The 15,199-nt window shown below is 47.4% G+C and overlaps 2 protein-coding genes across 3 annotated transcripts in view; one reads left to right on the forward strand and one right to left on the reverse strand.

Annotated features, from left to right (window-relative positions):
• Positions 1-3,484: 3,484 nt before the first annotated feature.
• P2rx2 (purinergic receptor P2X 2) lies at positions 3,485-6,630 on the forward strand. Of its 2 annotated transcripts, XM_005344492.2 has the most exons (12): positions 3,485-3,668; positions 3,819-3,954; positions 4,050-4,121; positions 4,205-4,280; positions 4,373-4,469; positions 4,598-4,678; positions 4,789-4,927; positions 5,221-5,348; positions 5,504-5,597; positions 5,734-5,799; positions 5,879-5,956; positions 6,149-6,630. In XM_005344492.2, the coding sequence occupies exons 1-12, from the start codon at positions 3,493-3,495 to the stop codon at positions 6,251-6,253; spliced, it is 1,248 nt and encodes a 415-aa protein (XP_005344549.1). In that variant the 5' UTR covers positions 3,485-3,492; the 3' UTR covers positions 6,254-6,630. The 2 variants fall into 2 exon arrangements, with proteins under 2 accessions (XP_005344549.1, XP_005344548.1); XM_005344491.2 differs by having other exon boundaries at positions 5,879-6,630.
• Positions 6,631-8,797: 2,167 nt separating this feature from the next.
• Positions 8,798-15,199, reverse strand: part of Pole (DNA polymerase epsilon, catalytic subunit) — a 54,171-nt gene continuing 47,769 nt past the window's right edge. Inside the window, exons 42-49 of the mRNA XM_005344494.3 lie at positions 14,904-15,036; positions 13,350-13,527; positions 12,017-12,148; positions 11,692-11,885; positions 10,278-10,478; positions 9,822-9,947; positions 9,171-9,260; positions 8,798-9,084 (exon numbers count right to left, since the gene is read on the reverse strand). Coding sequence (XP_005344551.1) covers positions 8,983-9,084; positions 9,171-9,260; positions 9,822-9,947; positions 10,278-10,478; positions 11,692-11,885; positions 12,017-12,148; positions 13,350-13,527; positions 14,904-15,036 — 1,156 coding nt within the window. The 3' untranslated portion in view covers positions 8,798-8,982. The remainder of the gene's footprint in view (positions 9,085-9,170; positions 9,261-9,821; positions 9,948-10,277; positions 10,479-11,691; positions 11,886-12,016; positions 12,149-13,349; positions 13,528-14,903; positions 15,037-15,199) is intronic.

The raw sequence follows: 15,199 nt of genomic DNA on the forward strand, positions 1-15,199 counted from the left end.
TCTCTCTCTCTCTCTCTCTCTCTCTCACAGAGCCAGGTGTGGTGGCACATGCCTTCAATCCCAGCATTTGGGAAGCAGAGGCAAACAGATCTCTGTGAGTTTGAAGCCAGCCTGATCTACAGAGTGAGTTTCAGGACAGGCAAAGATACACAGAGAAACACTGTCTCAAAAAACAAAACAAAAAAAGAGTGCATCACTATGCCTTTTGTGTGACAGAAGTTTGAAATACTTTGTGGCCCCTGCGCAAAGCCCAGCAGGTTAAGTGAACCTGTATTTATTTATGAGCCTTTCACTTCTTGCTGCCCAACCATCAGCCTTCATGGTTTTGCATGCTACTCAACCCTGAGCCACTTTTTGCTTCAATAAACCCTGCCATGTTCATTTATCTCAAGGTTCTCTCTTTGGGAGTGGGTGTTGAAATAGAGGCTCTCTCTGTAGACCAGGCTGGTGTCAAACTCATGCTCTTCCTATGAAGAGTTGCAATTAGAGATATGCGCCACCCTGCCCCACCTCCAAGTTCTCTTTTGATATGAGGTTGCTAAGTATCTTCACATTGAAAACCAAGAAATACTTTTCATTTTTTGGCTTGGAACGCTGGGAATTTATTCTCTGACAGTTCTGGAGCTAGAAGCCCATAGGCAAGCAAGGCATATGTCCAGCCTGGTCTACAGAGTGAGTTCCAGGACAGGCTCCAAAGCTACAGAGAAACTCTGTCCCAAAAACCAAGCAAAAGAAAATGATAAACGGATGTGGTCTATACACGCACACCAAAACACAGGACACAATACTGAATAAACCAAGTAGCCACAGAAAGGCAAACACTGTTCGACTCCATGTCTATGAAGGTCTGGAGTCATGACTCTATTGAGACAGATGGTGGAGTGCTGCCAGGGTCTAGATAGATACTGTTTAATGCAAGAGAATAAATCAGATTACATCCTACTCTAAATTATCCTGTATTGTACAAAATGGGTTTTCCCGGCTGTGCATTGCCCTAAAAGAAGTCATTTTACAATTCACTTTTCACTCTGTTTTGAGGAAAAGAGATGATTGTGACCGCTGGGTAGAGCAGAAACTCCACTATCTACTCTTTCCTGTCAGGGTCCACCCATCTGGGACAGATGAATAAGACTTATTCCTGGAGGGAGAAAGGAGTCTCAGTACTGCTGAGTACCTGCTGGTCGGTCCTACCTCCTTGCCTCAGATCTGCTCGCTCCTCTGTGCAGAGTGAGACCAGCCAAACTGCAGTTTCCAGAACAGACGTCAACCTTGAAGCGGAGGTTACAGGTTAGCCAAGGAAATAGCGCTCTGGTCTTTGAGCTGTAACCCTACGTGCCTCTGTTTCCTACTTCCTGCCCCATCCTCAGCACAGCACCTCTAGATATGAACTTGGCCTACCACCACAGTTCGCCTCCTTTTGGCCTCTGTTCCAGGTCGGGACTAACCAATAATAGCCAAACACGCCTCTGGTGGGTGGCGTAGGACACTGGCTCCTTGTGGGTCACTCCTCCCCAGGACAGCAACTCCTTATGCACCTCTTTGCTCAACTCCCAGGATTCCACAGTCAGGTACCTGTGTCTGGTGCTGACTCCACCTCTGAATAATAGTCTTAGGGTGTTCTCATTTATCAATGCTTAAGTCTGGTCTAGAATGTGTGGGCAGTTCATTTGCTTGAGGTTTTTTGCATTTGTGTGTGTGTGTGTGTGTGTGTGTGTGTGTGTGCGTGCGTGTGTGTGTGTGTGTGTGTGTGTGTGTGAAGCTGTTCGTTCCTGGCAGTTCAGACCTGAAATAATCACACAGAAATCTGTATTAATTGCAATACCATTTGGCCAATAGCTTAAGTATATTTCTGGCTAACTCTTCTATCTTAAATTAACCCATTTCTATTATTTTATATTTTACCACGAGGCTCATGGCCTACTGGCAAAGCTCCAACTGGTGGCTTGTGTCTTTCTCCTCTGGCAGCTACATGGCATCTCCCTGAATCCGCCTACTCTCTCTCTCTCTCTCTCTCTCTCTCTCTCTCTCTCTCTCTCTCTCTCTCTCTCTCTCTCTCTCTCTCTCTCTCTCTCTCTCTATATATACATCTTCCAGCCTGGCTATATTCTGTTAAGCCATTGGCCGAAAGCAGCTTCTTTATTAACCAATAAAAGCAACACATATACAGAAGGACTTCCCACACCATGTGTGTATGTGGTTTTGGGGACTGAAGCCAGGGGCTCACAAACATTAGGCAAGCGCCCCACTACTAAGCTACCTTGAGGTACTCCAGCACTTCTTGTTACTTCTTTATGATTGACTATGTATACTTAATGTGTACATAAAATGTACTTACGATGTTCAGCCTTAGGCAAATTCAGTCAGGCTTTAGTTGAGAAAGGATGACTCAGAAATCATGGCATCAAGGTCAGTGGAGGTCCTTGGTGGAAAACAGGAGGGGTGTAACCAGCTTGATGGTTTCAGGTGGTAAGGGATCTGGGCAATTAATGGTCTGAGACAGGCTAAGATCCAGCCTTTTGTTATAGAACATTCTCTAAACTTATGCACTCAGTTGTTTGTTCTAAACTGAGTTTCCTTTGCTAATTAGGCACCGGTCAGATTTAACCAAATGGTTCAAATATGCACCTTCCCTCAACTGTCCTCTTAACAATAGCAAAGAGATGAGGGCGACCTACATATTCAGGTCTACCGATAGGATGGAATTATTTCTGGTCTCACTCTGAAGTACTAGCGCATGATAAAATCAGACATAAGTATTGTGTCTCATAGAAAAACCTAGTATGAACCTAGTATGAAGACTAGTATGGGTCAGAGTTTAGGATGGGGAGCAGAACAGCTGCTTCATAGATAGGGTTTTCTTTTGAGGTGGAGAGCGTTTTGTGTTGTCTAGTGAAGGGCCTGCACCACATTCAGCAAGTACTGCCCTCACTGGGTTGTTTATATACGAAGGGCAACTTATTTCCATGAAAGAAGAGACTTCAAATCATCTCTCTGTGACTGACAGACTAAGATGTTTGGTATTTGCTTCAAATAACCTAGGCACAGGGGAGATCTAATCAGGTGGGAAATGGAATTACAGTACAAAGCTACGTTGTCAGCCCTCCGCCCCCAGGTGGGGTCCTGTCTTGAACTTTAAATGTGGAGCTGGAGAGATAGGGCTGCGCTCTCCCAGCGTGGCATTTTTTTTCTTGGAGCTCTTTAGGCGTCCACCCCAGGCTCTCCTGGCTAGCGTGAGCTCTCCACTCTCCTTGGCACCAAACTGGAGTTGCGATCCACCGTCCACCAGGATGCACTCTAAGCCGCACCAGGCCGCACCTGCAGCTTTCAGGGAGACCGGTATACACATACACAACTCCATCAAGCTTTGAAAAAGGACTGGACTGCTCCTGTCACTGGGCGGGGCACGAGGCCACACCCCTGGACCGCCCAGGAGAGCACCAGGGGTGCGAGGCCCTCAGGCAGCTCTCTCTGGTGAACCGAGCTGTTTGGACCATGGCCGCTGCACAGCCCCGGCTTCCCGCGGGGGCGGCCACGGTCTGGCGCTTGGCCCGGGGCTGCTGGACAGCGTTCTGGGACTACGAGACGCCCAAGGTGATCGTGGTGCGGAACCGGCGCCTGGGGTTCGTGCACCGCATGGTGCAGCTGCTCATCCTGCTTTACTTCGTGTGGTGCGCTGGCCGGGGCATGGTGGGCAATCGGGTGGAAGGGGATCCTTAGCTGGGGGCATGCGCGGGAGCCCTTAGGGCCCCAGGAGAGGGACGCCCTGCTCTCTTCAGGGTTGCCTTAGGAGCCGGAGCCGGCACCGCCCTGTCGTGCAGGTACGTGTTCATCGTGCAGAAAAGCTACCAGGATAGCGAGACAGGTCCGGAGAGCTCCATCATCACCAAAGTCAAGGGGATCACCATATCAGAGCACAAAGTGTGGGACGTTGAGGAATACGTAAAGCCCCCGGAGGTGCGGCGCTTCCTGCCCCAGGCCCGAAACTCCTCAGCGGTATGAATAGTCTGAGTGAGCTGACCTGCCCACCGCACTTTTATTTCTGCACCCAGGGGGGCAGTGTGGTCAGCATCATCACCAGGATGGAGGTGACACCTTCCCAGACCCCGGGAATATGCCCAGAGGTGAGGCGGATACAGGGTGGTCTGGGAAACCCTAGGCCAGTTACGGAGTCTACACTCTGACCTACAGTCTCAACTCTATCTAGAGCATGAGGGTTCACGGTTCCATCTGCCATTCAGATGACGACTGCGTTGCCGGGCAGCTGGACATGCAAGGCAATGGTCAGTGCGCACCAGGGACAGTGGAGAAGGTGGCAGAGTGGAGGGGAGTGTTAGCACTGACATCAGCCGCTTAACCAGTGTTTGCCCTGTAGGGATTCGGACAGGGCGCTGTGTACCCTATTACCATGGGGACTCCAAGACCTGCGAAGTGTCAGCCTGGTGCCCGGTTGAGGATGGATCTTCTGACAAGTATGCAGGGTTCACAGACCCCACTACTAGTTTCCTTTGTCCTTACTGATGAAGATCAGAAGAGAGACAGTGTGTCCTCCTCTCCTGGGCTTTGCGGGGGGGACGAGACCCTGTCTGTACCTTTGCAGCCAATTTCTGGGTAAAATGGCACCAAATTTCACCATCCTCATCAAGAACAACATCCACTACCCCAAGTTCAAGTTCTCCAAGTGAGTCTGAGGGTCAGAGTAATATCAAATACAGTGCCTGGGTCGTGTGGAGGCATGTGTTGGGAACCAGATGTTTAGAATACAGGTCTGTGTCTTTTGCCATTCCTTAGGGGCAACATTGCAAGCCAGAAGAATGATTACCTGAAGCACTGCACGTTTGACCGGGACTCTGACCCATACTGCCCCATCTTCCGGCTAGGCTTCATTGTAGAGCAGGCAGGGGAGAACTTCACAGAACTGGCACACAAGGCGAGGAAGGGTGTGGGGACGGTGACACTGGGTTTTACTGCAGTCAGTTGTACCCTCTCTGTCTTGGCCAGCCTTGGCTCTGTTTTAGGCAGAGGGGAGAAATGTGACCATGGCCTGTGAGTGCACCTGCTCAATTATTGACACCTGGTCCCATGGTTGGTGCCAGTACCTCATTATGCCTTCAAAGTCAGATAGTCACTGGTTCCCTGGACCTTTGTCTCTGAGCTGAACCATCTCCTTTTGAGGGTTTTCTGCTCGAAGTCCTCAATGCTCCTTGGCTCATTTTCCTGCAGGGTGGTGTTATTGGAGTCATCATCAACTGGGACTGTGACCTGGACTTATCTGAATCGGAGTGCAACCCCAAATACTCTTTCCGGAGGCTTGACCCCAAGTATGAGTCTGCCTCAGGCTATAACTTCAGGTACTTTTTTCTGTGAGACTGCCTGGGCTCATGATATACAGTAGTGTCTGCTTTGACTATAATAGTTCTAACAAAAGCGGTCCTAAAGAGAGGAAGATGATTGTGCACATTCAGTCTGACAGCTTGGACACTGCTTTTGGTTTACTTAACCTTAGGTTTGCCAAGTATTACAAGATAAATACTACCACCACCACTCGAACTCTCATCAAAGCCTATGGGATTCGAATTGATGTCATCGTGCATGGGCAGGTATGCACAGCTGGAGGGGTTCACCTAGGCCTGAGCTTGCCCAGCACCATGTCCCTTACAGCACCTCACCCTCAAGCTCCACTTCTGCCACAGCAGCCTACGATGCTTTAACTAAATGCAAGCCTCTTCTCTGCAGGCTGGGAAATTCAGTCTCATTCCTACCATCATCAATCTGGCCACTGCTCTGACCTCCATTGGGGTGGTAAGAAATTCACTTGGGAGCCAGGGTGGGTTAGGGGGTGTCTGATATGCCCTTACCCAGTGGTGTCTGCTGACTTCAGGGCTCCTTTCTGTGTGACTGGATTTTGTTAACATTCATGAACAAAAACAAGCTCTATAGCCATAAGAAGTTCGACAAGGTGCGTACTCCAAGGCATACCTCAAGTAGCTGGCCTGTGACCCTTGCTCTTGTCTTGGGTCAGGTCCCTCCCCCACCTAGTCACTACTCCCAGGATCCATCAGGTGGAGGGCCAACTTTTGGAGAAGGGGCAGAGCTACCGCTGGCTGTCCAGCCTCCTAGGCCTTGTTCCATCTCTGCTGTGACTGAGCAGGTGGTGGACACTCTTGACCAGCATGTGGGACAAAGGCTTCCTGTCCCTGAGCCTTCTCAACAGGATTCCACATCCACGGACCCCAAAGGTTTGGCTCAACTCTGATCTCATCTTCACTAAGCTGCAGACCTGGATCTGGGAGGGCAGAGAGAGCCTCAGCTGCTTTGGCAGCCCTAGTGAGGATCTGTACTCTGCGGTAGCCAAGCCATGTCCACGTGACTGAGAAATGACACACCTGTGCAAGAGGACAGAACCTTGTTCTGGCTCAGGCTTGCACTCTTCCACTTCCTAAGGCTTATGGGAAGAACTGGGTTCCTTCCATCTCCTTTCCCAACCAAATTCCTCATAGAACCCCTTATCCCTTCCCTGGCCATACTTTTGCACAGCCTTCTGGAACCCAAAATCAGAGCTAAGACCTCTTGTTTTGTAATTCTAAGCCCTCCTTTGGAAGTCATAGCATGCTGAGCCCAATAAAAATGATGAGAAGCTTCTGGCCTCAATTTTTTGAGAGTGGCTGTGGACTTAGGAATATAAGGGTCAGTCCCCTTCCCAGGGTCCCTGCATTCTGAGTTTGCCTGCATTCTTAGGTTGGTTAACCAGCTTGGGTTTAGAGTATAGGCACACCTGCCTAGGGAACCAAGGCTATATTCAGAATCCCTGGAATAGGATGGGGACAGTGAGCATGTTGACAAAGCCAACACTATCATCAGGGCCTGGGGTAATCTAATTACTGTATCTTTTGTGATTAGGGGAGTGATTGGCTAGGCAAAGCCTGTATCTTAGTTTCTTAGTGGCTATGTCTATGTTCAATGCCACCAGAAGGTATCCTAGCTCAGACCAGCACACCAAGTGCCAGAATGGCCAAAGACCTAGCAAAGAGACCCTTCAGTTTCTGCCCACATTACCAGATAGTATGCGTGTGTGTGCCTCTAGTTGTCATACCAAGTGTTTATAGGATATTCTCAGTACCCTTGGAGCCTTCCATACCTTCCCTTCCATGGTCATGGATTCCACAGTCCACCAAATATGTTTAACTTCCTCCATGTTTGGCTTATAAGATATCCAGTTTTAGTTTGAGACAAACTGCCCTTTCCAGTTGAATCTTTAGCTACAGCTTAACATCGAGGGTCAGAGATGCAGTCTTCTATTTCAGAATTCCTAAACTGACCTCCAAGTGAACCCAGGCTGGGTGGTATCTATGGTGGCACTGACCTATTCTGTAATGCTATAGGATGGCTCTGCTGGGAAACAAGCCAACGCCTCTGAGGCCCAGAGACCAGGAAGCATAGTTAACCATCTCCCTAATTTGATTTGATTTCCATTCAGAACGTCCCAGCACTGCCAACTCAGTTCACATCCCAAACAAGGAGGATCAAGTAGATATCAGGTTTCTCCCTACAGACAACCCGAGCTCATTAAGGTTCAGACAAGTTCCTGATGGACAGATGCTAGATATTAAACTTTCCTTTCAGAGACTGAGGCTCCTTGTGCAAATACAAAACAGTAAGCTAAAAGTGGCGACTATAGGAGGCTGGAGAGGTGGCTAAGCAGCTAGGATGACTTGCTGCTCTTTCAGAGGATAGAAATATGTGCCATATGTGGGGATATGGCACCCACATAGTGGCTCATTACCATCTATAACTTTAGTTCCAGGGGGAACCAATGCTTTTTTTCTGACCTCTGTGGGTGCCAGGAATACACATGGTACATATACATACATGCAAACAAAATATTCATACACATAAGTTCAGTAAGGTTTCTCATCACCCTGTCGGGCTTCTATTATTTTGGGTTTCTGAGTTTGACACTTTAGCTATTGCCCTGGCAAACTGGCGTGGACCAGAAAGAAGCAGTAGACAAAGGCTGCATTTAGCATAGTGAGATGCATGAGTTCTCTAATGTCCTGAGACTAATGAAAGGCTCTGCTCATCTAGCAGATGGGTCAGTGTCACTATAGAATAGGAGCTACTTATTCCTCCACTTTGTAGTGCTGAGAGCATCATATTCTTAAAAAGGTTAGAGATTAAGCTTCCCCTTTAAGGGTGCCAGCTTCAGTGTTGGCGGGTCTCTGATGTCCTGAGGGGCAAGTGGTGACTGAGTATAAGTCCTCAACAGATTTCTTGGAAACCTCATGACTGTTTCCCCTCATTTTCCTTGTTCCCTCAACAGTTTAGCCTAAAATGTGAGAAGACATTTTTCTAAAATCTATGTCTTAAACAGAGTGTTCAAGTTTATGATAAATGATGTTTAAAAACCCATGTGGGCCTTAGGCTTATGAGGTACTTGCTGTAGTCCACACAGACTAGGTAGTTCAGGCCCATCTTAGCCCACCTCAAGACAGAGCCCCAGGCCTCATTCAAGACACTGAGTGACAACCCTCTTTAGACTTTGCTCTGAAGCAAAATTCCTGGGTCTCCACATGTTTAGGACCTGGACTTCTCAGAAAGTAGCTCAAATTCTACTCTCATCAAGGTGAGGAAAAGGCCCATTTGTCTAAAAATGCACAAGACTGTTGGTCTGCATCCTCCCTGTCTACACCCCTACCACATCTCAGAACCTATCTCAGGCTCAGGCCAGGAGGCAGAAGAAAGGGCTGGTAAGGGAGCAGAAAGCAGAAGCTTCAAAATATGTTTATTTAGAAGGCAACCATTGAGGACAGAGGCACTCCATGCTCATGCTTGTTTATGACTCCTTGAGACTTTCTGGAAGTATTTTCTCTGGTCTTCCCAGACTGTGGTCATGAGATTGGAAAAATCAGGAGGTCAGTGGTTCAGGCATCTGGAACAGGCATTAAGATACCTGTTATGGGATAACAAGGTGTTTTAAGCCTAGGCTTAAGGACTTGTTTGGAGCAGCCATTCTATGGTCTCCTGGAGGTATGACATATTGTAGTACTTGGCAATGTTCTTGAAAATTCTAATCTGTTCCATGAAGACCTGTAGGGACAAAGAGACACAATGACTCTGGGTTCTACTCAGACAGGAGGGGCAAATGACCCAGTGTGTCTGCAAGGATGGCCCACCTCAGTGTGGATGGTAAGAACAAAGTCTCCTGCACAGCTGCAGTACACAGGCATATGGGTCTCTTTCATACCACGGCACTTCAGGCATACCTGAAACAAGGAAGTAGGACCACCGATCATGGCTCAAACCATCATCACAGGATCTTATCTGCAGCTTTTTAGCCTTGTTGAGGAAGGACGCCTCATGGAAACATTGTCAAGTTTATTTCCCTACTGCCGTCACATCAGGTCTCAGTGCCTTGATGAAATGCAAGGAATAAATTTTGCCAGCTCCTTTCTCTTTGCTGTGGGTACCCCCAACCTGGATTAACAAGGTCTGGGGGTGTCCCGTGTCCCAGCTGGTTCTGTCCCAACAGTTGCCCAGAGATAAACCCGCGGACTTTGCTCAGTGCTCATAAGGTGCTGCCAAAGCTTTCTCTGCTCTGCTCTTGTGCTCCACCACTGACACTAGTTTTCTGTCTAGTGTCTATCTCCTTCCCTGGATGGAAGAAAGTGCCCTTAGAAGGTACCAATAGATGTGGACAGAATCAGTGGGCTAGTTGCATGGATGAAGACTGACTCCTGGAGCAGTACTCAGGACCCAAGTATGCTTTTATTTTCTCTGAAATGCTGATAGTGTCTGGAAACTCCGGGGTAGACTGGGGAGCTCACCAGGTCCTGCAGGGTGAAGGCCATCAGTTTCCTCTGGAGGGCTTCCACCAAGGCTGATTCAATGGCAGCTGAGTCGTAGGGGGCTTGACAATTGGAGCAGAGCCACTGAGGCAGGATGGCCCCATCCTGGGAGAGTGGGGAGGAAGACTTAGAAGTCAGTGCGAGTGGTAGCCACGGCCCACTTGGGCAATAGCACATCGGGCTGGTGTAAAGTGAAGATGTCAGGAGTGGTGGGGCAAACATAACCATCACTCCTCTTGGCTGCCTGAGCCTTTTATTTGTGATGATCAGACCTTTTAAAGGCAATTTTCTAGCATGCTGTGGTGGGATGGCTTGGGGGTGGCGTGTTTTAATCCATAAGTGAGTCTTTGGGCAGTATGCTGGATACTACAGGCTAGGCTACATGTCCCAAACCACTTTAGACATTTAGAAGTTCTGATCACCAGCTGAGCTCACCTGAGAGAAGGAGGAATCTTTGCATAGGTCCAGGTCTCGGCAGAAATTACAGCTGTAACAAATCACTTCAGGGAGCACATAGGAGTGGCAGGGATTCCTGAACTGTGCCTCCTCAGAGAATTCACCAACGTCTATCAGGCGTAGTAGGTCTCGGTTCAGCTTATTCACCTGATTTGTGATGTTTGTGTCCAGAGACAATACCTATGGTGAACCACAGCGCATTAGGAAATAGTTCCCAGGCCTTTCTGCTACTCTGGCTGGACCAAATACCTCTTTTAAGCTCATTTCTAAGTATCATCCTAGCCCTTCCTCTTCCCATCTGAAGCCTCAGGAAGAGCTGATTCTCTGTAGTGGCAACTCTCTGACAGTGAGTGGAGACCTCACAGATGAATATATTAAACATTTCAGGTAAGAAACATTGATTCTACACAATACCTTCCAGAAACCAAAGAGGGAGGACACCGTAACTTGTATTAGGAGACCAGCATCACTCCAATACTGAAACCAGACAAACCACCATGAGAAAGGACACAAAAACTCTCTACATGTACTAGCAGATGAACACACCAATATGGAAAAAAATACAGAATCCAAAAATAAAGCAGATAAAATAAAGTCAGCTAAGTTTTTTTGTTACTTATTTTTTCCTTAAACACAAGTATCTTACTCTACAGCCCTTTCAAGATACAGGCTGTCCTTAAACTATGATCTTCCTACGTGTCTCAGTCTTCTCTAGTGCTGGGAATGAAGAGGTGAGCCATCATACCCAGCCTAATAAAGATTCCAAAAGGGAGTAAACATTCCTCAGTGGAAAAAGGCTCTGGAACTGGATACTCTCATGTTCAGACAGGAAACTTGTGCAGAGATGAGCTAAAAAGGACTACAGATTGCAAAGTGCAGTTCATCCCAGCTTGTTTTCTGGGAAAGGTGGGTCAGTGACTGTCCAAAGTGTATTTGTAGAGAAGAAACATTCCTAGCTCACTATCTTAAACCCTAAGGTGTAGTCATTTGATATTCACTGTTCAGCCTCAGAGTGAAGCACTGGGACGCTCAGATGGCACAATGAACAGTAAGTGCTTTGAGTAATGACCCACATGGTCACTGGTAATATCATCTCACTGTGCTGGCCCGCCTTTCCCAGAAAACAAGCTGTCACCTCATTTGGTCTCAGGTCTGTTCTGGCTCATCAGGCCCACTGGTGGCAGGTGATCCATGAACTTCAACTTCCACCTGCTATAACTTTCCCAGCACACCAGCTTTCCTACCCCAGAGCCTCTTTGCCTGGTTCCTGGTCCAGACCTATCAGCGGGACTTCTCCTGTAATACCTGAGCCCAAATGCTTCAACAATGGTTGCATGTGATAGGTGACCAGCAGACCTGATGGACTGACTGAAGGGTTTATATCTGCCCTCACCTTGCACACATATTTGACGAACTCCAGAGCAGGATTATTGAGCAGTAGGTGTGAACCAGGGAGGACAGGGAACATCTCTGAGGGCTCAGTGGAGCTCCGAGAACCTGTGACTTTCTTTTGAATTTTCTGAGTGATGGTGAAGAAGCTCTGAGTGAGCTCATTTGCCACATAATCTTGAGAGAAGGTGATCATTCCTAGGAAAGAGAGAGTGCTAAGGGGCAGATTCAGCTGGCAATGGGTATCTCCTACCCATTTGCCTGTATCATCTGAGGCACACAGAAATCAGGCACATAGCATGGTTCTTCCGTGACCAGAGACTGCTCACCAGGAAGGGCTCCAGCTGTCCCATTAGTTTCTTGGGAGAACTGGCTAGCCCTCTTCCTCTTCATAGGGGTACTGCCTGGAGCACTGTGTCTCAACTCATTCTTCATGCTATGGTACACAGCCACGATGTATGCTGCAGAGAGAGGCAGAATTAGGTCACAGGGCCTGAGAGTTAGTGATGTGCTGAAAAATACCCCAGAATCTGAAGGAGCTCTGTGGCTGGCCAGATGGTTAGACATCTGAAATACCATTGCTAGTGATAACTTATCTGCTGTCTTTGGATGAGATCAAAGTCAAGGAGAGAACTGGAAAATTGGATATAAGAAAGGAACTTGTAGTTAGGCAGTGCCCAGTACTCGGGAGACAGACTCTGTGAGATTAAGGCCTAGTCAAAACCAACCAAAACAACCCCTCCCCCCAACCAAACCAAACCAACCAAAACAAACAAACAAACAAAAAACAACTGATGTAGATGAATTCAGGGAATAAATAGAACAACAAGTGTGTGAAAATAGATCCTTAACAGCAAATGCTGACAGTACATATCTGAACGCACATACCTGGACTATTTCTTCCTTCTTCTTCTTTTTTTTTTTAAGGTTTTTTTTTTTTTTTTTTTAAAGATATACAGGGTTTCTCTGTATATCTCTGGCTGTCCTAGAACTTGCTCTGTAGACCAAGACTGGCCTCAAACTCAGAGATCCACCTGTTTCTGTCTCCTTGAGTGTTGGGATTAAAGGCATTATGTCACTACTACCTGGCTAACCTGGAGTATTTCTTGAGACAACTTGGAAAGGTGAAGACTCAAAGGAAGTACATAAGGACATAAGCAATGACAACAAAACCACCTGTTGGTACAGACCTGTGGGGTGTATGAGAAGTCCTATCTACTTGCCAACAATTTAATGACCATGTTCACCCTCAGTTTTTCTGTTTTTATGAGTGGCAGTGAATTATAAAAACACTCTAAGTTTTATGCTTACTGAACATGATAACCATGTCTACAAATACTTTCAAGGTATAAGAGTTTTCCAGTTAGTGAAGCCCCAGAGGCCAGTTTTATTACTGCATGTGCATGCACATGTTCCCAGGGATGTTAGCCATCAACCTACTAGAAATAGAACTGGAAACGCCTTAGGGGCAGCTGCTTAAAAGGTCTAGAGAGAAGACAGAGAGCCCTTTTATCATCCGTCCTCAGTTCCTAATGCTGGAACAGGTAAAGACAACAGCAATTCCACCAAGCTGAAATTTCCAACAACTTTCCTCTCCACAACAAAGAGCCAGAACCATTTTAAATATAACTCAGCTGGTTGTCCAGCTTCAGCTTGACGCACCTGAGACAATCATGAGGAAGTAGCTCTGGCAAGAGGCTGCCTGTGGCAAAAACTGCAGAATGTTCCAATTGTTGTCCAGTAGGTCTTCAACCTCAGATTCCTCCATACCCTCTTCCTCCTCTTCCTCTTCCTCCTCCTCTTCCTCATCCTTGGTTTCCTCCCTTTCCTGGGAGTCTTGCTGTAACAGAAAGGTAACCCCTTTTTCCAACATGGCAATAATATATAGCAAGAAGACAGAGACAGAATTTCTCCACCCTGAGTCTCCTGGATTCTGACATTGTAAGATCAGTGTTCCATGGAGCATGTCTAGCTCACTCGGGTGACTGGGAATTGTGATTCTCATTTATGCTTTTAGAAGACATGTCAAAATGACCAAACTCTCCCTTCCAATAGGGCTAACCAACCAGAACTTCCTGGTGACCAGGAATTTCTTCTTCTGAACTTAGCAATTTCTTCTTTAGCTGGGAGTGGTACCTCAAATCTGTGGCCCTACTCGGATGCTAAGGCAGAGTCACTGGAGATGAGGGTTTCAAGGCCAGCCTAAGCTACACAGTTGGAACCCATCTCACAAAGTAGAACTTCTTCTTGATTTGGTGACAATTTCCCACAGACCCAACTTGACTGGATGCCTGTATTCCTGCCAGGGTGACTTCACTACATGCAGGAACTACATTAACACTATGCCATTACCCTGATGGCCACATTTCCTTTCTTCCCTCAGTGAGGTCTATCTCCTAAACCCATCTCTAACTAGAACTGCTCCTGGCCAGGCCTTGGGAGTCATGGTACCTAAGGAAGCCTTGGCCTTGTCCCCCCAGATTCGCTGATTACTGAGACCTCAGCTTCTGGTCTTCCTGCTGGCCAGAGCTTCCCCTTTTGGTTATTTGTGAATACCCCATGGAGAGCAAAGGTCTGCTGTCTCAGCCTACGCCCTGGGTACTACTTATGAAACGATTACCCATATTTCCATTTCACAAATGCCACAGCCTGTCCCCCACATGGCTCCTTGCTGCAACCTCTATTCACCACAGGTATGGCTCACATCTGTGCATCTCCACCTGCTAGCTTCTGGACCCCATCTTTTCACAACTCTGCATCCCTTGAACTGATACCACATGCTTTTTCCCTGTGGTAAGTTATTCTCAGAATGGGCAAGTAGATGCCAGAATTCCCATCTTCACTAACCCTGAATCCCATCCTGTGCAAAGTGGGCACTGTTGGCTCTCTGTGAGCACCTGAAACTACTGCCCAGACACCCATCTACTTGAGCTGTTTCAGCTCCCAAGGTGTCTGCTCTTGCACCTCTGGCTTTGTCATTTTCTCCACTGCTCCCCCTCCTCCCTCTTTTCCACAAATTTTGCCAATTTTAGCCTCATGGAAAGCTCTTTGCCCTTACTAGGACTAATTCTATGTTTTCAACTTTTTCTATAAGCTGATGAACTGGGTAGAGTCAGTCCTTTGCTACTATTGACTGAGGCCCCAGGAAAGCATTACTTGTCACATGGGTATGAATGTGGCCCCTTACGTAAGTGGAACCAGCCCTAACTCTCTTACCTGTCCACAATGAATACTAGATGGAACTTTTCCTTTGATTCCACCATAGTTGGATGGATCCATCCATAGAAGAAATTCCCAGCATCGAGAGAAAGAGATTGTCAGGGAATGGAAGATCTCTTTAGAATGGATGCTGCAAAAAGCCAGAAAGCACTGAAGTGACATAACAGCTTTCCTTATTTTTTCTTTTCCTTTGTAGCTGAGCAGAAGGAGGGAGAACATGAGCAACGAAGTCGGGACCACGAGGGGTGCACCCACCCATTGAGACAGTGGAGCTGATCTATTGGGAGCTCACC

The sequence above is a fragment of the Microtus ochrogaster genome, chromosome 2 (genome assembly GCF_000317375.1).
Source record: "Microtus ochrogaster isolate Prairie Vole_2 chromosome 2, MicOch1.0, whole genome shotgun sequence".
In the NCBI taxonomy this organism is placed as follows: Eukaryota; Metazoa; Chordata; class Mammalia; order Rodentia; family Cricetidae; genus Microtus; species Microtus ochrogaster.